We start from the raw sequence: 27558 nt of genomic DNA on the forward strand, positions 1-27558 counted from the left end.
CAAGGATGGCCAAATGGTGGTGCAGAGGCCATTTGCGGTACATAGCTGTTTTTCAATGCTCGTGGAACATTTGAAAAAAAGAATTTAACAGGAAAACAACAATACTGGCAAAAATGGGAAAATCTGTCATCATTTGTCAAAAACAAAGTCTAAATATGTAAAAAAGTTGCAATGCTATGATGTCATAATAACACCATTTTAGTAGCATAAAGTTGGAATATTATTTTATATTTTCATATGTTGTAATATTATGAGAAACAAACAAAACAACGAATATAGCCGTAATTTTGGGAAAATTAAGCTGCGAAAAAAGTTTGACTATGAGAATAGAGTCAAAATATTATCATAATAAAGTCAAAATTAAAGAAGAAAGTTGAAAGAGTTGGAAAATTAAAAAAAGACAGCAGATCTGTTGAGCTATTGTCACCAACATCACAATGCTTTTTTTTCTTAAAAAAAGCTGGAAACTCAGCAAAAATCATTGTTCAGCTAGGACACCCCATAGTCAGCTTGGACACCCTTATGCTTATGACCCCAAGGGGGTCTCACTATTTGAGAAGCACTGCTAGATTAATGGAGAAAATTGTGTTATTCAGAATAAAAATGTATAATAATATCCGTAAAATTCTAACGGTATCTCAATGGATTTGACATACTGGCGATTCCATCATATCATCCATCTTTTCCAAAACAGATGTAACAGGAACATGTTTGATGAATTATTAAAGACTAGGAGAGTTGCTAGCCACTTGTCCACCGTGTTGATTAAGACTTGCATATCCTGTAAAGACAGCTTTGTGTCATCAGACGCAGTTTTATCCACCCTTTTCTCACCAAAGGGCAGTCTGGAATCAAAGATCTTTGTTTAATTGGATTCTTCTGTCTGGTAGCCTCAGCTATCTGCTCCCCAAAAGAGGAGCGTCCTCAAACTAAGCACTTCAAAAGTTTAGTGACGCTAAACTAAACTAAACACTAAACTACTGCTGATTTTGGGGGGTTTCTTTTGTCATTTCATTCTTATTTATGAAAAACTAAAATCATGGCGCTAAATAGAGATAATTATCTTGTCAATGCACCTTTTAACCATCTTATATTTTATGAGATTATGCCGGTAAATGTGCTGGACTCCATTCTTGTGGATTTAAGTAAATGGTCAACCTTTCTCTTTTGTCGTCTTGCAGGAGTTTGCAGGTAAAAGCATAAGGGCGACATCTAGTGGCCGAATGGGGGAGACGCATTTCCTCACACACATGCACGGTGAACAGCCCAATTAAAAAATATACAACCCTATGTTGTAACAAAGTATGTTTCGCCAACAAATGGCCAATTTTCCACCGAGGGCTACAAACTGAAAGATGACAGGATGGAGGGTCATTATTACTACAGTATGAACATGGGTTCTAAACTTTATTCCCCAAATACATATTGTGACACATTTTTTCCCAACCTAATCCTCCCACCTAATTTGCCAAATATTACACATGTAATATCTTCACATGTACTATGCCTTCTCGTTTGAATATAATTCACATGATATTTACACTTTATTTGTTTAACGTTGCAACTTATCTGTAACCTAATTTAAAAAAAATCTTAAATTTTGTAATGTTATGCTGTGAATATATAAATATATACAATATACGTACATATACATAATATACACAATATATATTATATACATAATATATAATATATACAATATATTTTCTCATAATATTGCATTATTCTCATAAAAATGTAAACTTTTTATCTAGAGTAATATTCTCTAATCTACTCTCTATTCTCTAGTCTTTATTTCGACTTAATTCTTGTTAAAAAAATACTGCTTTAAAAAAAACATGTATGTGTTTTCTTGATAACTTGTGTTTATGTGCTGTGGGCCAATAAAAACCTAACCCTGGGCTACAAATGGTTCCCGGGCACCCCTATATTAAGGGACCCAAGACACCGGGCCCATTTACAGGACATTTAAAGTGTTGGTGGGGTTCTTAAGGGTTGATGTTGGCACTGCAAGCAAGCATTCTTTAACAAAAAAATGGAGGGAGTGGATTTGGAATGCCAAAAGGGCTTTACTGTGCTCAGTACTGTTCAACTTCCTGGTTGGTCATGCCCACGTGGCTCCGCTACAAGCCGGAAGTAGAAGGCGCCAAGCACCTTATGTCTGCCGAAAGACTCATGTCAGGATTTACAGTCTCGTTGCAGTAAATGCCCTCAGTGGCTTTTTGTTCAATATATAATTTCAACAGTTTAACAAGGCGCGGGGCTGTTAAATGAAACATTACCATATCTTTATGTGGCCACAAATCCACTGGAATACGCCAGGCCGCCTCTGAAATGTTGAACGCTTACGCCGCCTACACAGGTTTTTATTCCCCCGAGTGTTCTTTAATGAGATTGAAGGACATTTTCTTCTGTGGAACACAAACGACCTCCCCTTTCCCGCCGTAAGACGTAATACTGGCTTTGCCCTCTAGAGGGCGCCGTTTTGCAGGCAACAACAAAACTAGCCATACACGTCAAAGGAGATGGGAGAAGTAATTTATAAAATGGGCCGGAAGCCACGGAGCCATATACATGCAATAAGCACAGATTGGGTCTTTGAGGATAAAATTTGACCTCTATCCTTTGGATGATTAAAAAAAGGGCCCATCTACAGATGGAAAAATGTATTGCGAGACTGGCAAGTAATTGGTCATACCGTATAATGGGACCATGCTTGTTATATAGTCTTAAACTGCATTAACTGCAAGTGGACTCTGCTTCTGAAATGGCATCGCATTAAAACATAATGGTATCCATCCACAATGAATTACTGGAAGACACAACAGCACCCTCCCAAACCTCCCCTCAAACTGCTCTTCCCCCCATAGATCCACAGAGGACTCTAAATGAATTAGAGACCTCAGCCTCCGCTTGTTGTTTCCAGTCCCATTTAGGAACAGCTACATCAAAGCATTATCGGATTAAATATATCACTCAATGTCCGCCTGGATGTGTATACATCTTCAAATAGTTTTTTGGGGGGGTGGGGGTTAATAATAACCCCTCATTACGCAGACCCCCAAACCTCCCATCCTCATTCAGATTATAATCAACAGACCAGGAGCGATCTTTGGCTCGTTGTTAAAGCAAACATCAGGGACACAATCAACCATGCAGGTTCTTAGCTCATTAATAAAACATGCAAGTGGGCTGTGGGTTGTGCGCGTGTGCACGTGTGCGCATGTGCACGTGTGTGCTCACAAAAGGAAGGGTACCCAAGCAGGATTTGGGCTGTCTTGCTGGCACACAGAATGTGTTTTCATGAAAATGTATTTCCAGCAGTCAATTAGTTGAATGTTTTGCAAGCTTATTGACTGCAGTGCCTGCTTCAAAAATCCAGCTTGCAGGCTCCCTGTCTGATTGGTTGATCAGAGCAGAACTGTTCAAAGTCATGCCGAGAGGGTCTGACTGAGGAGAAATCTCTGGTTAGTAGATGTACTTTAATTGAAAAGTTTTATATTCTTGCCATGTTATTAGGTAAATATTGATTGTTAACTGCTTTGGATTGGTTGTCTGAACCTACAGTACAAACACGAGTGGGAATTTGTCACTAACTGGAAGTTATTAGCAGCCTGGCGTATTGGTGACTGTGTATCCCTTCATATGGGAATTATATTGATAAGTAAAGTATTGTATTGTAAATTACTGTATTTGACGACATGGCGCATTGCTCGCAAGGCTGTTGCTCTATACAAGCAACCAACCGTGGGTCGAAGCCCCACCGTGGCATGTTTACCAACATTTACACCGCTTCTCATGGTGTCATTTTGTTGGTCCACTGAAGACCCAGGTACCAAATGCAGCCCCAGCTACTGGTCAAAAGATCGGGGTTGGAATCGCTGTTGGGGCATCTCTGCATGGAGTTGCATGTTCTTGCCGTGCGTGCTTGGCATTTTTCCAGGTACTCCGGCATCCTCAGGCTAATTCTGTGGTATCAATTATTTTCTGACATGCTCCCACAAATTTGTACGAGTTGCTGGCACATGTATCGTTGAAGCATCAATAGGGACACTAATAGATTTGCCAACATTGAAGAAATGTTATTAGAGCAGTCACCCAAACACTCTCCCCCCCCACGTCTCATGCCTCTCTTTGCCCGGTGTTTTCCTGATTAGAATCATCATGGTCATTCAGGGAAAAATCACAAAATCCTTTGATGATCTTGAAAGTGTCCACATCCCAGTGTTGGTATTAGCAGTGTAACTGGCTCTATAATTACTTGGTATTGGATTGATACCAACATTTGTAGTATCGCACAACCTGAAAATACATTAAGATATTTTTCCATCTCAGGGGGCTTCATCAATTCAATTATAATGGAGAGCCACCTGATTCCAGAGTAGCGTGCTCTTAACCGGCCTCTGGCACTACAGCGAAGAATACACACTCCCCAGGAATAAGCTAAATCATACCACTGGCCATTCATCATTGCCAGGGGAGAACCCCCACCACCCACGCACTCTAGGTCATTCAGTCAGCGCCTGGACGAGCGATGGTGCGGAGACCTGATTTGTGCCTGGCTGTCGGCACTGGTCCGTGGATCGACGTGTGAAGGGAGAGGTCAGCTTTCCCAGGGCCCCCTGGATGTGGGTGATAAGCCCGATCTGCAGAGAGAGCACCTGAGTCCAGCCCTTAGTGAAGACCCCACTGCCACACATTCAAGCGCGGCTGTCAGAAGCAGTCAGTGAGGACCGAGAGGCCCCACCGGGAGTTTCTTTATCTGCTCCACAAAAGAGCTTCAGCTTCAAGATCCTGTCATTGTGGTTTAATGATGAATGTATGGTCATTAATCATGATGTCATAGCACTATTTAATTAGCACAAACTAATTACCCCTTCATCAGAGTGGTGTGGGCTCCTGGTGACCATGCATGGCGGAAATCTGACCTAACTGTGATGTCTAAGTTGACTGGCGCCTGGTTGATGAAGAACAGATGGGTGGTGCCATTCTTTGAGGGCACGGACGGTTTCACCGGTGTCATCGTGACTTGGGTAAAACTCATTCCAGCACCTGGATCTTATGCAACGCCGGCCACCCACACAATGTGGCCATGGAGCCGTCTGGCTCGAACCCAATTCCCCACATCCCCTATATAATGAGAGTTGAACAGTTTATATAATCTTTAAAATCAGCACTTATGTATGTAAAGCTAGCGAAAGCGAGCTAGCTAAATACGATCGCTGCTCACTCATCTTGTATTTTGCCGTCAATCTGTCAGTCACACACAATTGATGGCCGATTTTTGTGGGTGTGTTGTATCATATGCAGCATCGGTTGTTTATCTATGTTGCTTATTATTCCCTATTATTATTATGCTTATTATTGTCCTAAAATAAAAAGGCCTTTACTTGTCACACTATAACACAGACTTTTCTCACTTTTACATTCCCTTTTACACTCTTTTATTGTTGATTTTCAATCAAGCACCGCCCCAGGCATGACAGGAGCACTTGTGTGCGTCTTGGCTGGTGTATCAGCAAGCGTCCACAGACCCCAAAGAAGAATAAAGCTGCTGAAGGCGAGATGGTTTATTTTGCCATGTTGTTTACACAGCCGTTTCCAGTGGCCATAATCTTAGCCAACAGTCCGAACGCCTCTTTAATGGAGAACCCCACCCCCTCCGCAGCGCAGGCACCGCTCCCTTTACGAGTCTACATGTGGATGTGTGTTTTGAGGCTGACAGGAAACCCCAACATCCTGCCCCCCCAGAAGGACTGAGGCTGTGGCATCAAACGACTGAGACCTTGCCCTGCACCACACCTTTGGGCCGGGCTATGAAGAATTCCAGAGGAAGCCTATCGGGACGACGAGCACATGAATACACGATTTGACTCGACAGGACACACAAGGCTTGTTGGAAAGGGAACTCGCACCATGCGAGCCGCCATGACTTCTGTCTAACATTTATGTTTTACTTGTGTTTTTAACATCAAGGCTGCGATGTCAAATTCCAACAGCACCAATAACAAATCCTCTCAATCCTCCCAAATGATCTATAAACAGAAGTGTTGTAGTTGGTTGTTGCGTTTCTCAACAGGAGCGCCAAGGAAAACATGCTGGACCATAAACAACCTGCACCAACCAGCACCAACCAGCACCAACCAGCACCAACCAGCACCAACCTGCACCAACCAGCACCAACCTGCACCAACCAGCACCAACCAGCACCAACCTGCACCAACCAGCACCAACCAGCACCAACCTGCACCAACCAGCACCAACCTGCACCAACCAGCATGATGCCCCACTAGAGGTGCCAACGTCCCTGCAGAGATGTGCCAGCCAGTCGGCCACTTTGCTCTTCTCTACTCAATCTCTACTGGCTTAATCTCGTCCGCTTTGCAAAGTCAGACGGACACTGGGGGAAGTGGGCATCCGCACAAGTCACTGCTGGTTCCCACTTTCCACCCACCGCCAGCATTTTTGACAAGTTATTATCTCTTCCATGCAGCTTGGTTCCTTTCTTGTGAGGCGCTGTGACGCCTCCCAGGAATGCCAGAGAAATACAGAAAGGGAGTGTGAGGGGACTCCAACTGGGATAATCCCAATTTCAAATGGAGCTTAGTGATACACCCCCACCTCCTCCTGTCTGGCACAGATAACTCATCCCTCGCTCGTCACCACGTACGACCCGACAACACACACACAATCCTCCAAAGACATACTTAGCACGTCATGTACCCGCCCGAGTGAGAGCTGCTCTATGTGGAAGTTGCCGCACGGCCAGTGATATGTTTTTCTTGGCGGGGGCCGTGAGGTTAGTGTTACAAGAGGAGGCGCTGACACAGATACGGCACACAAAGAATTGCAGTGTGTGCATGTATAAAGTGTGTGTACGCACACAGTGAGGAAGCGGTGGCCGTGACCAGGCAACAAATTGAGAAAGACAAGTGCCCGTTTCACAGCACTGCATGTGACTCTAATGGCTGTGCAGCCATATAGATGTAAGTTGGACATATATGCATGAGAGCACGTTCACTCATTCGCATGTACTTAAACCTCCATGGCAGGAAGAATATGCTCAAGTGCCTTTGAGGAATACGTAGCGAGCCTGTGCTCTGACCTCCATGACCGAGAGGCGAGGCAACAAGAAGAAAAAAAAAAACTTTTCTCCCTCAGGGCAAGAATCACATACGCCAATCAGATTCAGGCGGGCGTCAGAGCAATCGGCTGGGCTCCATCGCATCACATGGTTCAGGCGTTTACCTTGTGAAATCCTCGCATGCACGGTGAAGCCTCGCTGAACATTAGGATGCTATCTGTCGCCTTTTCTAGACTGTTTCATTTCCATAATGGTCTCCTACAAGATGGGTTGCCGAGCTTGCATAATGTGATTTGTGTGTGTTTGTGTGTGTACATTCATTCCAGGGTACTTTACCATTGTTCCCTCGCTCTTGGTCCGCGCGACTTCCCTCTGCAGTCGAGCCAAGGCCAGTTTTTCCCTGCAAAGAGGTATAGAGAGACAATTTCTTATGGTTGCTTGTGCCCTAAAAATCATGCTGTATGGATGCAAAGGTGGCAGTTCTGTCCAAACCAAAATAGATCAGAGCAAACAAAACCCAGGAACCCTGTGTGCCGATCTCTCTTGCCTCTCAAACACATCAAGCATCAAGCTTATGCCAACTTGCAGTTGTTAAACCAGGTCGGCCTACCTATTGTTCCATATTGTTGCGGACATTGTTCAAAACATTGCCATTGAAAACCATTGGAAAAGTTCTGATGAAGGACGGCAGTCTCATCTTTCTTTTGGTAGGTTCCATGTTCTCGAGCCATACAACACAATATTCTGTGTGCCTTGACAGACCAGTCTAAATCATCTAAAACGACCCGGGTTGTCTTTAGAAAAATAGCTGGGATTCCGTGAGATAATAATGCAGCTTCACAAATGGCAGAAGAGACAGTCAGAGGCGGTTCAACTGCTTGAAGAGGACATTACTTTTTCATGCAGAACGTCAGGAAGCTTAACATGCAGTGACGTCAACAGCGTTGTGGGCGTGCCTGGAGGCATTCGATGAAATTAAACAGACTGTTTGGGTCAGAAGCAGGAAATCAATGTAAACACTGCACAAAGAGGTGCAGAATCTGGAAGATCTAGAAGGCTTGATTTGCGGGTTATCATGTGTAGCTGCTCTACAGGACTCCGCAAGTAAATACAAAGAGCTAAAACTAGCATAGTAGGTCTCAACTGGAAAAATAATGGCATTCAATATCTTTTGTAAGCATATGGAAGGGGGTGCCATATAAAATCTTGCCAAGGTGACACATTGGGTGGGACCAAAGATGGTCTTATGTACCCACTTCTTTCTAACCAGTCGACTCAACATTTGGATGAAATATCTGCTGACTTTTTTTCCTCTCCTCTTGATTGTACAATAATAATTTTGCTGTAGTTCTCAGTTTGAACGCACTTATGCAATTAGAAGTCTTCAGTTGAGAAACAACCAAAGACACCTGAACGGCCCCCCGCAAACCAACCCCAGACTAATATCTGCCCCTGCCTGCTGTGACATGACATCACTGCGTTCCAGCTGCTTGCTTACCGACCCAGAAGGGAGAAACACCTGGTGATTAGGAACCCATGGATGAATGGGCCGTCTGGACTGAAACAACAGTATTCTTATTCTAGCAACACCAGCGGGAGGAAGGGTGCCTGCGTGTGTGCATGTAGTCATGAAGGTGTGGCAATTCATTCAAAAGCTGAATGGGAGTGTCCTTATAATAATGTTCACTTGAGTCAGGCTGGGTGTTTTGTGCATTTCTGGAATATCACTGTTTTTCTTTTGTACCAACAAGATGAGCCCACTCAGTCCACTTAGTGTTAAGACGCTGTGTCCTGACTTCTGTTTCAGGCTCCCCGGGCCTGTTGCACCCTGAGAAAAAACACCGGATTACCCAGGAGTGGTAGTTTCCACCTTTACATGAGCAGAAAAACAAAATATTTTTTACGTATGGCATCCCCCACTCTCTTTTTCACTTTATTCCTACCTTACTGAACACTTTAACAGCAGCGCTCACTTCCAACACCATATACTGGATGTATCTCAAAGTGTCAAACTATGGACAGCAATGTTTTGCGGACAAAATACAAAGGTAGATTTGGAGAAAAGGGAACTCTATTGAACAGTCTGTATGCTTTCTGTAAGTCTTTGAGCTGGCAGGTCCTTTCTACTCTTGCATGACCAAGTAGCTCATATTTCAACACTATAGGCGTGGCCTGTGTGGTATTTCCACAAGGATAAGCAAGAACGCACATTGTGACGACATTAAGTTTGTTACCCTTCTCTTTCAAATTCATTGACTATGGGTGGGCGACTTCATCATCTCCATCATCATCATTTGCAACCCCAACTGCATGCTGAGGCATGATCAGTCAGGGTATGGGCAGTCAATCACAGCAAGGGTGCAGACATGTAGGACTTTGAACTGCATTGTGGGTTTGCAAGTGTTCCCATTGCTGTCATCACCATTTGCTGTTAATGAGAGAGAAAGCCACAAGCTGGCGGTGTTTCATCTCTCCTCCATGCAGAAAGAGGTTACCAGATCAAGCGTTCCATGAAAATCTGAGCGTTTTATGCTTTTTTTTTTCTTCATTTCTGCAGGTTGTAGAAGCGATACATAAATAGTTTCCACTATTGTCACAGCGGATGAACGCAGAAATGTACACAAGGATGCACAAATGTTTGCAAGTGGGTTGCCGCATGCATTTATGTATTAGTGTCGGTGCCCCTGCTGGGTTAAGAGCTGTGATGCGCACGCAATCCTGTGGCCGACATGGAGGGGCTGCCTTCATATTGGCCGGAGTTCAGGCCTGGTCATTCCCATCCATAATCAGCCGTTGGCTGCTTTATGTAACTGACAGATCTGATCCAAAATCCCTCTCACACCCTCCCCGTGGCCCAGTGAGCCTCCGGAGGCAGTCTGGGCAGCAGACATGCAGATATGTCATCTTCTGATGCACCTTTTAATGAATTGTACTGAGAATAACACCGTTTAAAAACAAGCCCGTCAGCATCAAGACAAGAAACACACATCTGTTTCAAGTGTCTGAGGGACAGGGTTCACACATCTGTGAGCACTCAACTGGCTGGTCCCATCCGTCAGTCAGATACCCCATTCAGGATGGGCCCTCGCCAACAGCTGGAGACCTCCTGTCTGCAGCCGGCCACACTGAGTGTGTGCTGAGAAACAAACAGGAGCCACGCGTCAGCGCCTGATGAGCCTTACCTCACCGGCAGACCATCAATTATTGACAAGCTGAAATGTGAAGCTGGTGCACAGACACAACCGCCTCGTGCCGTAAGTACCACGTTGGCGGCATTTGGTGTTTTTTTAAGACAAGCTTTGTTGAGAGAAGGATCCTTTTCATTCCATGTCTCTGACGAATCAAACACAGACTGCAGTATCTCTAACTCCACCCTGATGACAAGACTAATGGATGCAATCAAGAGGAAATCCCAGAGGAACGACGTGTCCTGGTTTAACCTGAGAAATGCATCACAGAGCCCGGAGACTGTCGGGATGCTCAACGCAGGAATGTCGCCGTGCACACCCAGATTGCATCAAACAAATAAACAGACCTCCCCCAACATCTCAAGCAGCACAAATCAGACACACGCTTTTCTCCCAGACGCAGGGCCCAACCTCCACTGGTTTAAGGACGCATTCCTGCTCAGACAGAATAAAAGGCTACGGATGAGCAGATGCACGCCTGCCCCTCGAATGCCAAAGCGTGGTCTGAAATTATTTATCTACGTCCTGTCCAGTGACTTCCAAGACAGGCGCAGACGAGATTTCAATTTTGAGAAAAATACAATGAAAAAAATAAGACTGGACAAACACACTTTATGTAACAGTGCCACAAAACAACACGAGTACGTTTGGAATAATGTATAACGACATTTTTGGAGGCCAAATAAACCACTAATATTATGGTAATATGCCATCATAGTTGCCTTGAATATTCATATTGGGTCATACTTCACCCTAAAGTTGTGAAATTGCTGCTTGTGATGTGGCAATTCGTACTGTCTAATGTTTGCAGCATTTCATGGGAGAGGAGCATTTTTTTCTTTACTTTTTGTGAACATACAAAATTATGTGCTGTTCCGTTTCTATTTACTTTACTGACCAAACGTCTCAGGGAGTGTTGAATGTCGGGACCAAGGTGTTGCATCTCCATGTGTATTCTCCAGATGAGAAAGCGGAGTTGGGTGAATGCTGCTTATTTATCTGCTGCTGCTTTGGAAGTCATTTGGCATCCTGCCTCTTTCGTGTTACTGGGCTCACCTTGCTCATCATTAATATTGAATGCCCCCACATGGGGGCTTTGGTCTTTTCCCCTCCTAACTTCTGCTATGTCACCTTGCATTGCTCCTCACAAAGCGACTGTTTGACTGACAAGAGGTCTCACTCTGTTCGCCGTTGTTTAAGAAGCGCCTCCTGTCTGTCAGTAGGCGTGAGATGAGGAAAACAGACACACATGGCAATATATGGAGGCCTGCAAAATCAGTTCATTTTCGTGATTATTGTATGATTAATTAATTAATTACTTTGACCATTAGCAATATAGCAATACGGTGTTTTTTGACAAAAACTAAAAAGGTATAAAAATGAAGGCATTTTGTCTGTTACATTTTCCATTCCACACATCTAAATATACAACAAAACAAAAAAAGAAAACAATGATGAATGGCAAACGTATGAGACTTATTGTTGGTTAGATTGAATTCAGTTGTGTTTCACAACTTCTTTATGAAATTGCTAGCAATCACAACTTTTGTTGCCCCCATGGCGGGTTATTTTACCACCAGGGCAAACTGGCTCATTTGTTAAATGCGTGATTGTACAAAAACAAGACAGTGTACAAACCTTAGCAAAAATATTTGACGAAAACCAAATGATATGAAAACTGGGCTGTATGAAAACCAAGGTTTGGCTGTACTGTGCAGCACAGCCAAAGCCTCTATCATTGAAGTACTTCAGAGAAATGATTAACGATTTTAAAGAGACATTTCCAGACGTACCTAGTCGTCACGCACTCCACAAGCACGATGTTGGGTAATTATCTCGTGTTTGTTTCATCTTTTCCAATGATCATTATCTCATTTCTTTTGAAGAAGTTGCCTCCAGGCGGCTGTTCAAGCTCGACAAGCCTGCTGGCAGGAGCGACATCAAAACTGCATATGCAGAATCCATGGTGTGTTTTTTGTATTAACATGATTTGTTAGCTTTGCCTGGCTTGACACGTGACAGGAAGTTGGAAGCAGAACAAGCAAAGAACTCTGACCGTCTCCGAACAAATCCCTTCATGAACATTCAGCAACATGCCAAAAGTTGCTGATTTGGGCTAAACTTGACCAAATCCAAGCTTTAAAAGCCCATTACAATGCTCACTGTGTGCAGTGTAATTCACACTTTTCGTGCATTGTTTTGCATTACTGCCCGTCCTGGCTCCACGCACCTGGGCAGCAGGGACTCATATTTACGACTGGAAAGTTCTGCTGACTAATGGAGACCTTGCGGCGGCTATAGGATGTTTTACACTGGCTGTCAACACGTCGTTTTCTGAGCACCAAGCAAACAGTAGCCCTTTACAGTGGCGGACAAACGGTTTCACATACAAAAGGAACACGTGTAAACAGGCGTGCTCGAGCCAAGGGGGGGGGGGGGGGGGGTATTCTCCATAGCAGCCTCATGTTGGCCCTCTGGCATCCCAGCAATGAAGTCATCAGAGGGCTGTTACTCGCAGTAATTCACTCTCGGCAAACACAGAAGGCAAACAGCCAAAAAGTTTCGACAGAGGAAAGAGCTGCTGAAAAAAAAAAAGAGCGACAACGTGAGCTTCTCCAGCTGTGCCGACACCTCCAGCAGTTGGAAGCCGGCCTGCATGTTCCTGCGACTTATTGCAGGCTGATTTATAGGCCAGATAGTTGGGAGCTCAAGTTTGTTGACATTCCCTGCCCCATCGCAGCCTCATATCCGACCCCTCCCTTTTCAGCCAATGCCATAAAAGTGTCGAGCAAAGAAATGTGGAAGAACCATAAGCTCGGATATTTTGCAGCTGAGATCCCCAAGCACATGTGAGCATGAAAGTGTGTCAGCAGGGGGGCCTGAGCGCGGCCAACAAGGACAGCACCGTGTTATCTCGCGAGCAGGAATGCAGGATCATCATACGACCTAAAGAACATGCCGTTCAGGAGCTGAAACCCACGAGAGTTATCAGGTTTGTGTCAGCTCCCGTTCTTGGAAAGTAGGTTGTTTCCATGCACACCTTAGTGTACTCACATGGAGCCAGTCCAGCCATTCAGAGCACAAAAAGCCAGACGGTCGAGACAAACGTGTCTCCAGGCAAGAGTCTCTGCCTGCAGTAGACCATTGATTGCAAGCAAATAAAAGCCATTTATTGGTCATAAACTGTGTTGGGTAATTGAGCCAGTGAGGCTTTGTGGTCACATGAAACCAGAGACCAAATCTTCCAGATTTTGCATGAACCTCCAGCGGAAGATGTTGGGGGAGGATGAATGTGGAGCCCCTCCACAAGTTCCTGAAATGAGCCAAACACATCCATGCTGTGCGAAGGCGGTGGGAATCACATGGGAAAGTTGTCTAGAAGGACAACTCTTCCCCCGAGTCACCCCTCGTTTGTCAAAGAAGGGGGAACACCTCCTTGGCAGGCCATTACACGGGGGGGACATTCCTCAGTAATTCACTTTGACTCAGCCCAATGCTGGACGAGGGTGCCACAGGCAGGCGGGGGGCACATGGTGGGGTGGGGGTTAGGAAGTGAAACAGCAAGTCAAGTCAGAGGGATTCTCAGGGTGATGTTTTTTACAGAAGCCACTAGATCATATACTATATATATTATATATACTATATATATACTAGATCATTTAACACGTGTTGCCTTTAAGTTCAAATTAGTCGGAAAATACTCTCATCACTCATCAAGATTAACAATTCTGACTCATTCTTTTCCAAACAGCCCCAATTCACGTGCAAATGAAAGAACGGCCACATGGAGGGAATTAGACTTTTAAATCGACATCATCAAATCCTTCCACTCGCCAAGCCGCTTATTCATTAATCCCCAGGTAGGTTTCCCAGGGAGGAAATGTGGCAACACATCTGGCTGGGTGGCAAGTCCCATGTACGGTGACCTGCATGTTACCCAAGCTATACGTGTGCCCACGATGCCGCAGGCCACGAGACAACATTTGCACCACATATCGGAGCTACTGCTGCTGTATTTTTGTTCTTAGTTAAGAAACGCTGACCCTGGGTGTGGACGTTCTTTTGGATGTTGCTATGCGAGGGGTTGGGGTAATGCTTAAAAGGACTCGTGTGCCTGTCCCTCCATGGTTACAACATGGATGTCCAACCATAAACCTTGTTGGAGGTGTCCTACTCAGGGATGGATGAGGAGGTAGGTTAGAACGTTACAATAGGTTAGAACGCACAGAAAAGAGAAAGACGTGTTCATGTCATGGGCTCAATTCCTTTAAAGGCACATATGGAAACGGCACTTTGTGTGTGACTTCCTCTGGCAGAATGGGGAAATACCTTTTCCTCTTGATGCTCGCCATTCTCAAGCCATGACTTCATGGAACATTTATTTTGCTGCTCAGCATATACTGCATATACTCTATTCCCATGACAAAAAATGTGGACAAGTTTTGTTCTGGCAACGCGTCAAAACTAACAAGAGTGATACCTCCCCCCTCTGTCTCCCAGACTCTCCCTATCATCTTCTCGTGTGTTTCTGTTTTTAGAGATAACAGAGCATCTAAAAATGTGCAGTCAGAGCTCCTTGTAGATTTGAAAGGACTGTCTGAAAGCACGAAAAATGTAAGAATAACACCGCCGGCTAGAAACCTCTACCAATAGTCTTTTTTCCAAACAATTACCAATTAAACTGCATAAAAAATGTCATAAATTGTCTGTGGTGCATATACACACATTAACCTTAGTAGCTAAACTTTGTCAAATAGCTATCATTATCTAACTAGTGCACATGGCCCAGGTTACGTTCTCAAAGCAAGAAGAGGCGAGATATAATGCTAGCAGTACGATAAAATGTTGGCGCCATCTAGGCAGCTGGTGGAACCCACTGCGTACACTCCCTGGAAGAACCGCAAGCATGTCTGTGTTCTTTAAATATGGCCGAGCATCTCAGTGCCTTACAGCTTGTGGGGTCCAAAATTAGATGCTAACAGGGATGCCACATCATCCCAATACATATTCACGTCGTCACAGGCCAGTCATTCCACTGCGGGATTAGTGGGCCGGCAGGAAAATCTTAATCTTCTTGAGAGAGCGTGTGAGGGGACAAAAGGGGGGACAAAATTCCTGCACATATAAATCCCCCTGCAATGCTGGATTCTAAATGACAGCTATCCATTTCCTGCTGCTATCAATCGCAATCAACATGGTTCGTGCCACATGCTGTTGCCACGAGCAACAGGACACGCAATTCCCCCTCAAGTAACCCCCTCCCAACTGGCCTGTCCGGCCGGCTTGGTGTAAATCCCAGATCATCTCCTGCACATGTATGAAAGCCCTTCCCTGGGGGTCGGCGGCTCAAAGTTAAGACAAATAATGACCTAATCATGTCCAAATATTAGGGACACTGGGTCTTACCCTGGTGGAGATGCAGCATCCTGCTGGATTCAGAGGACACTCATGATAATCCCGTTCTTCAGCTTGTGCCGGCTTATCCCCACAGATGATAAAGTTTACATCCACAACTGGTCACGGCGCCTGCACCTCCCAAGCCAACTGATCCCCGCTTCCCTACGCCCCCCTTTAACAGTCAGTGTCTCCGCTCTCTCCAGTCTGCCGACATGCACGAACACTCCTCCTGATTCCGCTTCCCTCTCCTCTCCCCTACATGCGCTCTGCCTTTCTGCTGTGGTGGCTTTCACAACAACACTGAGAGCTGTGAGCCTTCCCCCTGCCCGCCCCGCCCCCGAGCTTTATCTCGCCTCATGAGTATATCACAGCTTCTGACTCTCCCTCAGACCTCGTCTCTCCTCCAAGCAGGACACTGCCGTTACTGCATTTGGGAAGAGGGGGGGTAGGGGTTGCAAAGCTTCGAGGCATGACCACACTGTAAGCTCCTGCATGCGATGCTGGAATAAACAGCGTTTAGAACAGGGGAAGTAGGACTGTTGAAAGCAAAAGGGGGCCAAGTCAAGCCGACGAAGGGTCGGAAACAGCAAGGAAGGCAAAAAACAACGTGGAAAGAGAGAAGACACACTCAGGTCTTCCTGGGCTTCGCTCTGGCCCATCTGCCACAATCACAATCAGTCTCAGCTGAATGGCTGTGACAAACTGCAGCCTCCACAGCGCCTGCAAGCAAGAAGAACAGAGAGGGACGGCACACTGGGGGAGGAAGAGGATGAGGAAGGGGGGGGCCCTCTTTTGTCTGCCTCCCAATGGGACCGGTGCAAAAGGAGGCGGGTACGGCATGGGGGCAAAGGGGAATTAAAAGGGTCTCGTTGACAGGAGCGGACAGTTAAAGAGGGAAGAAAGGTCGGGTCTGACTTGGAGTCAGGGCCATCGCTGCCACTTGGCCCCACATTCACTGTCACTAATGTGCTAAAAGAACAATGACACCAACCATGAGAGGAAATTAGCCAGCCACAGAAAGGAGAAGTGTGTAGCGGGGCCTTCCAGAGAAGGTGGCTGAAGAACTAGGAACGAGGCTTACAATGTTTGAATCCACTTGTGTCATTTGTCATCGTAAAACTCAGAAAGATTCACAGAAAGATTCATGATGGCTGCTGATGAGAGCAAGGTGTCATGCAGAGATAATCATGTTGGGCAGAAGCTCAGCTGTTTCTCAGCCCAATCACAATATGGGGCGAGAGCAATTTGACTCTCGGAGCAGGTGGCTGAAAAACAGACATTGTGTGCCCCACTTGAGTAAAAAAGACAAATGGCAACACTAATCAACACTAATAGTACATAATCCAAAAATATCGAAGGGATGTCCCACCCTAATTCCATCAACATCAAGCTGCCGTTGACTGACATTGACTGTGGCCCCTCGTTTAGGAAACACAACAGGGTTGTTTAGTTTCATTTTCTAAAGTTTTACCCACGTGACGAGCGACCCTGCAGCCATGTGTGTGCATGAGTGCTTGTTAGAATGTGCAAAATGGTGGCGAGTGATCTGCTGGGCTCATTAAGGCGCCGCTTGCTGCTCGACTAGGGGTGTCGGTGACAGACTCCACTGTTTAGAAACACTTGGCCGCCTGCACAGCCAGCCTGGCTCCACCGGTGTGGCTCGCACGCACGCATTCACGCACGTACACAGAAAGTGAGGCTGGGATAGCATTCCATCGGGAGGTTGTGGGTGAAAGGAAGGAGACGGGACTGTGGTGGGACAGTCGCTGGAGGGGCGGCAGATCGATAGGGGTTTGTGATGAGGTGTTGGGTGGTCTGAGGGGAGGGTGGTGGAAGTGCAAGTGCGGGGGAGCGGGGCCTTTGTCAAAGGATGCTGATCATCGGGACATTTAGAATTAAAAAGCCTATCATGTGTATGTTGTCTTCCATCACTGGGTTTGGTTTGGTTTGATTTGGCATCGGGCTGCACGGCGGGCGAGTGGTTAGCGCGCAGACCCGGCATGTGGAGTTTTTCCTTCTTTATTTTGAACATCATCCAAAGCACAACAAACCAAACATAAATCAACACAAATAAAAATACCTATGTATACGTATATAAACGTACACATGTTCGAAATGGAATGGGAAGAAGTCAAGACTTATCTAGTCCCACCCCCCTAACCACCCAGATTCCAACCTCATCCCAACAAAACATATATTATTCCTTGTCTACAAGAATGAAAACCCCACATCCAACCACCCTCACCCAGCTTGAGGCACCCAACTACGTGCCAAGAGCAACCAGTTCATTACTAGTCATTGCATCGTACACCACTCCAACTATACAGTCACCACACCAGTCATCACAAGCTAACATCAATATTATGGTATTGTTTCAGTGAGATTAAAAAATAAATGTGAGAGAAAAAACAAACATATTCTTTAAAATACCTCAAATTAAATAATCACATTTGAGTCTTACCTTAGTTGGGGTACTAGTGTACTAGGGCTACTTCCAATGTTAACCTGAACTTGCTGATTGGTTGACAGTACATTGTCACTGTCAAGTTACTGCAGAAAACAAAAGGCTCCATTTCAAAATACAGCACAGACTGCAGAATTAATGGTTCCATTTATCACAGCAAAACAGCCCCAGACCATCACACTACTACCACGATATTTTACTGTTTTACACTCTTTTCAATAGTTTGGATAGAGATGTTAACATGCACCACTATACCGTGTTGCATTCATGTTGTACATGTTTATATGTACAGCATATTATCTTTACTGACATTGACAGCACGGTGGGACACCTTTCTCTTTAACATCACCTTCCTGTTTTGCGATGAGTTTTTTCTTCGATCCATTAGTTCAATAGTTTCTCAACTCGATAACCCAAAATGTAGGCAATGTTCAAAAGGCCAGCATTTGGATAAACACTATTGAACTCAAGAAATAACTCATGGCAAAACAGGAAGGTGGTGTTAAAGAGGAAGGTGTTGCTGTCATCGTGTCTTTGGGAACAATCACATCAATGAAGATAAGAGTAATCCTAACCTTAGAAAATACATTAAGAACACAGTTGGACTCATGCAGTGTAGTAATAACACATATTGCACGCTATGTACGCCAACTGAGGCAGAACTTTATGGTAATTGTTCTATGTCAACCTCACTAAGTGAGGTCCCATTGTATTCTGTTGTCCGGGTGTGTGCACCACAGGACAGTTAGTCGTGCTTAAGCATCTCAGCGTGACCGTCGTCACTGATCGTCAAGGGATCCAGGGAACGTCAAGAGAACGTCAACACGGCGACCCTGGCTCATTTCCTGCAGCAGTATAAGCAAAGGAAATTCCAGAATGCAGACAGGGAGCCTGTTTGTGTACCCAACACAAACCCACTTAGATCTGCAAGTAGCCAGACAGATGCAAATCACATGACGGGTCACGCTGACAGAACCCATGAGTGTCTGTGTTTGAACTTGTGTGTGGCAAGGCCAGTGTGTAATACAACCAAAGCGATAATGCCCCTCTGTCATGTCTCATTAAGTGAGGGGGGGCGGGTGCTGGTGCAAAGGCAGGGGCATGGGGGATTGTGGAATGGAGGTCCGGCGAGACATCATCAGTGGAGACATTCATTTCCTCTCTGAATGCGGGGAAAATCTTCCATGAACAGGATTAATGCTGATTGCGTGTGATGATCACATGATCACAAACACACCATCCTCATGACAGTGCCAGTTTGTGTTCTCTTTTTTTGTCCTAAAACATCAAAACCCAAAGTGTCTCGGATTGTTTTGGTTTTTCCTGCTTCCTGTTTCCTCAAGACAAAGGAATGTTTTCAAAAGAGCTCCAGGCTGAAGGTGAACATCAGGAATACAACATCAGCCGCACAAACGTATGAGAAGAAAGAACACTGAGGATGTTTTGGAGACGCTCGGCAGCGCAGGAATCGGTCCAAATAATGTCACGCTAGCATGAACACCAAAGGAGACATTGCATAGTCTCCCGGTGCAGATAGACCATCTTTCATTAAAGAGGGGAGAATACTTCAACCCGCATGTTGAAGCAACCTTGGTTTCCATTTGAGTGCTTCTCAAGTCGTATAATGGAAGATGTATGGATGCTGGGAAGGCCAGGGGTGAATAAACAGCAGCTTAATGTTTTGTGCTTCACCTTGACCGTGTCACCATCACAGGATGTGCGGACAGGCGCTAGCATACTCACGCTTAAGTGGGGTACTCTCATTTGTCTTCGACCTTGGGGAGGCACCAATAAACGGCTTCATTAGCCCACTTGATTAACCTCTCATAGGCTCTATAAAATGTGTAGCCAGAGACTCCATATACAGTACTTACAGCGAGCCAATATACTGAATAACGGGCTGGCTTTTATGCAAGAAAAAAATCAATCATCTTTTGATTCTGCCGCACTTGAAGGTTCTGACAAAAGTTTTACAGATTGAATTATCCGACCACTCTGAAGGTTTCGAGGTCATTTCACGTCTGGACACCAGAAAGTGACTTCAAATAGCTGGATTAGGCAAAGTTATTCACTTCAGAGGGCACAAATACACTTTGGAAGCATGTTAGACCTCTTTGGGGCTTAGCGTGATCAAATTATTGCATTGGACCGGTCAACTTATCCAATTAAAGTTGTATAATGCACAGCTTTGGCCCAAGTGAGACGGCAGATCGACAGACTGAAGCCAACCCGCCTCCACATCGGCAGAACAGACATGGCGCATACTCGGGCGGAGGATTACGCTCTTTCATATGGCTCAGCGTGCTGGCAGCGCACAGGCGTCTCGCTGGGCGACGTGCCTTGTAGTAACATCAGCAAGGTCCTGATTAGTAAAGCTGTCTTCCGGCTCGGAACTCCTACACTGGTCTTCTGGTCTCTTGTGTGTACAGTTCTAGTGTTGAAGGACATTTCTGTCCCATTTTTCCTAGCTGCCACATTCATGGTCATTTTTTTAAATAATTTGACCATTCTCTACTACAATAATTTGTAGATATGGAATGCATTCAAGGGTTTGACCATCATTTCCATTTCATATCATTTCCAATAATAATAATAATAATAATACATTTTATTCATAGGCACCTTTCAGGGCACTAAAGGTCACTGTACAGAGTTCATGAATAAAATATTATTAATACAGTAAATAAAACACAGTGACAATTACACACATAAAGGATGAAGAGTCTCGAACCAGTCATGATGTGATATACATACTAATATTGTTAATATTGACATTTACTATGGTACCCATTATGTCATTGTATGGTCATATCACCTCTTCGGTACGAGGTGCATTATTTAAAAAAAAAGCCTTAAACTGTATTATGGAAAGCAGGAAGTGAACAAATGTAACAGTTACTGATTGTAAAAGTACCAGATGGAGGGGTAGGATTTAATAAGCTTTGCTTCTTCCTACTCCTTTTGGACATGTGGAACTGTGAACTGATTATGGGATGCACTCAATTGTAATCTGATGCATGTTCAAATGAAATAAAACCATTACCATTACCATTACCATTACATTACCATTACCATTACCATTACCATTACCATTACCAATTTTTAAAACACATAGATACATAAAATGGCAGAATTTGAATTACGGGATAAAGTAAACCTGTCTGAATAAATAAGTTTTAAGCTGGGATTTGAAGGTGGTAACTGAGTCTGAAGTTTTGATGTGTTCTGGGAGGGCATTCCAGAAGGACTATATAAGTTGAAATTCAAGTGTACGTATGTTTCACCTCTCATCCAAAAGGCTCCTTCACTTCCAACATTCTAGGTGTGGAGTTCCCTTCTTTATGTCCCTCGTGGGTGTGTCCCCCAGGGGTGGCCACAATAGGGTTGTCGTTACTGTCATCAGGCATGGCTACTGTTTTGTTCAACTTACATGTCACATAATTTGATTAATATGGAAACCAAACCCAATCCTACGCATGACGAATGCTCATTAATCAGCAGATGCCACTTCCCATGTTCATGAGGTTCTCATCCTCTCCACAACGCTTGCTGCCACTAATGATGCTCCTACATGCAGAAAAAGCAGCAGGTGAAGCCTCATGTCTTGTTCAACAACTTGTGGAAACGCCGCTTCAGCACATCAGCATCTCGTCTGCGCTGGTTAAATCCATAGAGATGATTTCCCAGCAGCTTATTTTACAGGTCAGGCACCCTGCCCATGTTGTATATGTGTCAAAGTTCAGGTGGTGGTGAGGAAGAAATACAGTAGATGCTTTTGATGCACTGTGAAATCAACAATCAATCAACAATCAAACACACTTTCTTGGATTGCAGTCAGATATCATCAGTATGCTTTAGCAGTTTAAAGTGGCCAATAATGCAGCATGCATGGAGGAATGGGAGAGCTTTATCAGACTGATGGATCCTGTTTGCTGACGTTGTTACACTCTGCGGCGCTGCTTAAACGTAATGTGGTAAATCTCGCTCCTAATGTACAAGTGAAACCCAACCAGGCTATTTGATCGTGTATTGTTATCATTGTCTAACTTGTCACGGCATAATTATCTGGAGGAAATGATATGATCAGGTTTCAATGCAAACCAAGCAGCCGCGAGATTCATGGCCTTTCTAGAAACATCCATCAGGACCCTGCCAGGATATCGCAGCCTTGCTAAGAGGCCATTAGGTTACTGACGATGATTCTCTTGTGTCTAAAAAGGGGGTGTGGATGACTTGGACAGAGGGTCATTCCTTTACACATCCCCTTCTTTATTAAAGGCCACCCAGCCAAGTCAATGGGACGGTCAGTGGTCATCCATCCCCCACCCGTCCTTGGACCCCTCACCCCCTGTGTTCAACCCCCAGCATCTCTCTGCCCACTCAGGGAGAAAATTACTTTGAGGCAGGGGAATACAGCTCCATTGAGATGGAGAGAGGGTTCTTTCAAAGGAGGATGAAGTTTAAAAAATCGTTTTGCTCGTCTTTGGAAGGATGGTAGGAGCACAGAGGGGACAAGGTCATTAGATTGGCATCTCCATCAGGGCTACTCACCCATTGTCTGGACAAATCCTCTTCATGAGAAATGCCATCAGTCACCCGACGCCGGGCTCAGAGTTGAACCCCAACAGCCATTGTTGCCACGGTTTAGATTGTTTTTGACACAAAAGCATCTCTCAAGATACAAAGCTTGTCTTGGGCTCAAAACCAAACAACATTGTTCAGCTGCCTCGGACTGGGAATGGCCTGCTGGCAGCTGCTCACGTTCCTCGGCTGTACATCTGCCCTCAAGTCTTTAGAAGCTCTTACCTTCGGAGGTTCCGACGTTCCTCCTCGAGCTGCTTGAGAAGCTCATCAATGCACCGGTTGGCGTCCATGTATTCCTGCCAAGAGGACGAGAACAGTAAACAATTGAGTTGACTGGAACCAGAATCTCCATCCTAACCATGAACACCAGACAGCAACAGAAAAGCGTCACTGATAACTGAACGGTCTCCTCACTTTGCACCCATAAACGGCAGCCAAGCGGAACCAAGTGTCTGACTCCAGAACCACCTTTGCTGCTTCGGAAGCTGTGTCATGTCAACTGGGAATACTTCCTACTCCGGAATGTCCAGGCTAAAGTGGACGAAGGGAGCAAAGGCTACTGGGAAAGACAATAAAGGAAGGATGTCATCTTTTTCTGGCCTGTGATCAAATCATTTACCAGATGAAGCATGAATTTTTACCTGACAAGAACAGAAGCGCTTCATTGATTTCTAACTGCTGAATATTACCATGAAGGCACATTTTAATCATGTGTGTCATGTTCAAGTGCATCCACACAAAATGGAGAAAACCCCCTCTCAGAGTGGGCTTGTTCTGGACCAGTGGTTCTCAAATGGTCTCAGCCTGGGACTCACATTGTCCAATTCATTTTCATTATGTCACGACCCTCCTTTATTGCAGTCATTTTTTTTTTTATTTATTGGGGGGTTGTTATAGTGTCATGTATTTGTTATAGTTGTATTTATTAATTTCTTGTATTTCTTATTTTATTCCCATTTTTCCAACCAAGTCTAACCAGGAAAATGTATATTTTGTATCACATTTTAACCCAACAAGTGCATTTTAGAGGAATTTCTGAATCATCCATGCCAGACGTGTCGGCCATTTGTGATTAAACATGCACCAAAAAAGACGGAAGTTGATACTAACAATACACTTAGCTATACCACCTGGATCACAAAGCTGATCACAAAATATTTATTTACAGTATATAACTTCTTAGCATGCCTTAAAAATATCCTTTCATTTTTTAATACGTGTCTCTTGGTAGAAAACATTTGGAGATGCCTCGCATGAAGCAAGGACCATACAAAACCCTAGAGCCTTGACCTCAACCTTAGAACTGAGACCAAAACTGAAACTGAGAATGCAATAGAGACACCTTATCCAATGGTTTTGTGGATATATAAACCTCAGAGGTCTTTCCAGAACAGTGGTAGGGAGGGCTGCAGGGAGCAGCTTTAATAGCGGCTGTAATAATAGTGGCTGTAATTGCAGGGTATACACGTCCTTGTGTATACATAATGTACATGTAGGCTACAGCATGATGCTGCAGTTCCTTATTCACAGGAGCCCTGCCTTGGGAGACGTGACCGGAACACGACAGTACATCTTCATGGCTGAGTAACCTTCAGTCGGAACACTGAACAATAATTCTATAGAATTATGTGGCCTGATTTCAACCCTCTTTTGGCCCACCCTCAGGGCTTCCTGCAGTCTTGAAGGACTGCCGCCACATTTGTTTGTACTTTAATAACCTGTGGCCTTGCGAGCAAACTGGACCAGATGTTCTGAAGCCACAGAGCCAAATGCTACGCTGTTGTTTCTCGGACCATCAGCGCTGCTAAGTCTCACATCTGAGATAGAAACAACCTGAGAGTTTCATCCAATTCCAGAGGAACATGCTGCCCATGCTGCCTGGAGAGATGCAGTGACCATAAAGGTCGACAGCACCATACAGTACGTATATGCTTACTCCACTCTAAAAGTCAATTATATAGAGATACTATATCTACAGCAATCCCTCGCTATATTGGTTGGAATATGGCTTCCTCACATATATTGTTTTTAACAAATAATGATCGCTGTTTTGTGGTTGGCTGGTAGTCCAAACATTTTGAAAGACAAGTTATATATCGTATTGTGGTCACTAGGCATCCGGAATGGCGTTAGGTTACATGACCTTTAACACTACGTCAGAGGTCTTTTCCAGAAGGGGGGGGGTTGCGGGGGTCCAGCTTTGTGGCTGTAATAGCAGGGTAATACAGTCTTTTCCCAAGATGGGCCCTCCTGAACTTAACTGTTCTGTATCTTCGCCCTGAAGGTAGTGAGATGAGGTATTGATTCAGTGGGGCGATGACATCCTGTGCAATGTTATTGGCTGACATTGATCATTATCAGAAACTGAGCCACTGAATGGCGTTCACCGCCATCTGATGAGCCTGCAGCTGTGTGATCAAGCAAGGACGATGAGTCTTGATTGTCAAATGCTCGGAGTGGTCTTCTGTCGCTGGATAACAGTTGGTGGCCTCGGAGGTCAGTGGGTCAGAGTACGTGGCAACCAAATTACCAATCCCGAACTGAACTGCCATTTTGTTTCTGTTGCTTCTAAGAACAAATCAGATTGATATCATGTAAAATACATATTAATACAATTGTTCCTAGCAGTGGCTGTCTATGCTTCAGCTGCTCCATTCCTATAGAATCTATAGCGGCGCCTTCCACAATCAGCCAAACCTAATCTCTGATGCACTGGTCCAACTAATGACTTGAGAAAAAAAAAGCATTACATTAAGTAAGTTACAGCTGAGACAGGTTACAAATTGGTCACCGTTGAACAGAACTGCCAAACAGGAAGGGGGTTTGCTCAAGCAGACAAAAGAACCGTCTGGCCTCAAACGTTTGTCTCCCAAAGACCAGGATCAACACCGTCCATAATCATTGGGGGATTCTTCTTTGTGAAAGACCCACGCCGGGAGAGATATTGACAGGCCACATGATACACATAGAGTGTGTCCGAGTCCGTGTTGTCATCGTGTAGCCTCTTCTAATGACAGGGCATGGAATCCTTCTCCGCACACGTGCAACAATGTCAGGAATGTTCTCTGTCACGTGAAGGTGAGATTTCAATCACTGCTCACGTATGTAATGTACTGCGTCGTTGTCTCAGATGCCGTTATTTACAGTGTTCCCGCTGGGCCCAGTTCCTCGCGGATCTGGACTTGCTCAGACTTTATCTGTGCCGAGTTTCTTTTCTTCTTCAGCTCTGTAGTAGCTTGTTGTAGCTTGGAAGTGCTGGAAATGATGAAACATCACCGCCTTGGTGCCTTTTTAATTCTCATAGTTGAGATTTTCTGGTAATAAACACCAGATGCATTATTCATCCACGTGCGCCTTTTATGCATTCTTGAAGATCAGCAGCGTCTGGTTCTGATATTGACTTCTCCGCAGCAGACTGGAGAAAAATAAATAAAACCATAAGCTAGATAAAAATGCTGGTTGCAGCAAGGGTTAACTGTTTCTCAAACCCTCCTCTATTTTGCTGCATCCTTAAATCAGCACCCCAGTCTGCATTTACAGATAAGATGGCTCATGGTGGTCAGCAGAGCCCACCAAAGACAAGGTCGTGACCTGGCCGTCTTTTGTGTCCCTGCAGTGGTCCCGTAGCCTGTGCTTTAGCAATGTGGTGTAAGCAATGAAAAATACGTCTATAAAGGTTACTATAGGGGTGTTATTTGATGTATACAGTGCTCTAGTAATGGCGGGTCTCGACTAGTTGAACAATTAATTGCAATAAACAAAGGACTACTGTACAGTAGTCCCTCATCACATCACAGTTCAACAGTATCAATTAACAAATAATACTATTTATTGGTTGAATACGGCCTATTATTTGTAAAGCAAAAAAATAAAAAAATTTAAAAATATATATATATATATATATATATATAGTGTGTGTATGTAAAAACCGTGTGTGTGTCTGCATTTTAAGCATATTGTATGTATTTTCTGGCTAAATTAAGCATTTTTAAGCATGATGAATGTTTTTTTTTTTTCCAGAAATCCAAACAATAACTAAAAATGATTAAAAATGAAATAATGACGGCTGTTGCAGCTGCTACTCTTCATCATTTATGTTGATGTGTGGTTATGTAAAGACACGTGAAATGGATTGCAGACTGCAGTAGATTTGAAGTGTCGTTGATGAAATGTACAATGACTACAGCGTCTGCTTGGACAGTAACACCACAGCACTTGTTGAACTCAGCCAAAAAAAAAAAACAGTCACACATCACAAGCAAGTGATGTTGGGAACACAGAGGTAGGTTGGATTGCAAGGTTTATAGTGTGCGTAAAGTACTAATATGCGGTTCCAATCCCTCCCATGTTTATTGTACATCTACTATCATGTATTCAAGGTTGTGGAAATCAACATCCGTGGTCAGTTCATGGTCCGACTGTACTGGCCTTATGCACCTTCACAATGACATCTGTATAGGTCAAAGGTCAAACCAGCAGATTATGGATGTGTGCCACACACACACCTCATACACAAATGTAGAAAACCCCCCACCAACAACAACAAAAATGTAATCAGTGTGATCATATCACGGTAAGCTGCCAAACTAATCACCAAATGACTAATTGTGATCCTCTTCCTATCAGTGACATCCTTTCAATCTATGAGTCTTATCAGCGTATGTCGGGTTCTGCACTTTGTAATCCTTTGCTCTGGGGTCATCCCAATATCCGCTCTCACATCCTCGCTAGGGAACCAGCCCACTGAGCTGCCGCTCACGCTGATTTGTGTGATTCATCTTCATTTTTCCCCCACCATTATTGTGTGGCGAAAGAGATGTGAATGTTGAGAGAGGGAAGGT

At 44.5% G+C, this 27558-nt stretch overlaps 1 protein-coding gene across 8 annotated transcripts in view; it reads right to left on the reverse strand.

Annotated features, from left to right (window-relative positions):
- LOC131104068 (nck-associated protein 5-like) overlaps positions 1-27558 on the reverse strand; it is an 80981-nt gene that overhangs the window by 33375 nt on the left and 20048 nt on the right. For 7 of the 8 annotated variants that reach the window (XM_078796930.1, XM_058050818.2, XM_058050813.2 and 4 more), the window contains exons 2-3: positions 22940-23013; positions 7421-7484 (exon numbers count right to left, since the gene is read on the reverse strand). In XM_078796930.1, coding sequence (XP_078653056.1) covers positions 7421-7484; positions 22940-23007 — 132 coding nt within the window. In that variant the 5' untranslated portion in view covers positions 23008-23013. Of the gene's footprint in view, positions 1-7420; positions 7485-15678; positions 15949-22939; positions 23014-27558 lie in introns of those variants that run through there. The other variant, XM_058050816.2, reaches the window with a different exon arrangement.

This window comes from Doryrhamphus excisus, linkage group LG15 (assembly GCF_037039965.1).
Source record: "Doryrhamphus excisus strain RoL-2023G ecotype Guam linkage group LG15, RoL_Dexc_Guam_v1.1, whole genome shotgun sequence".
Classification (NCBI taxonomy): Eukaryota; Metazoa; Chordata; class Actinopteri; order Syngnathiformes; family Syngnathidae; genus Doryrhamphus; species Doryrhamphus excisus.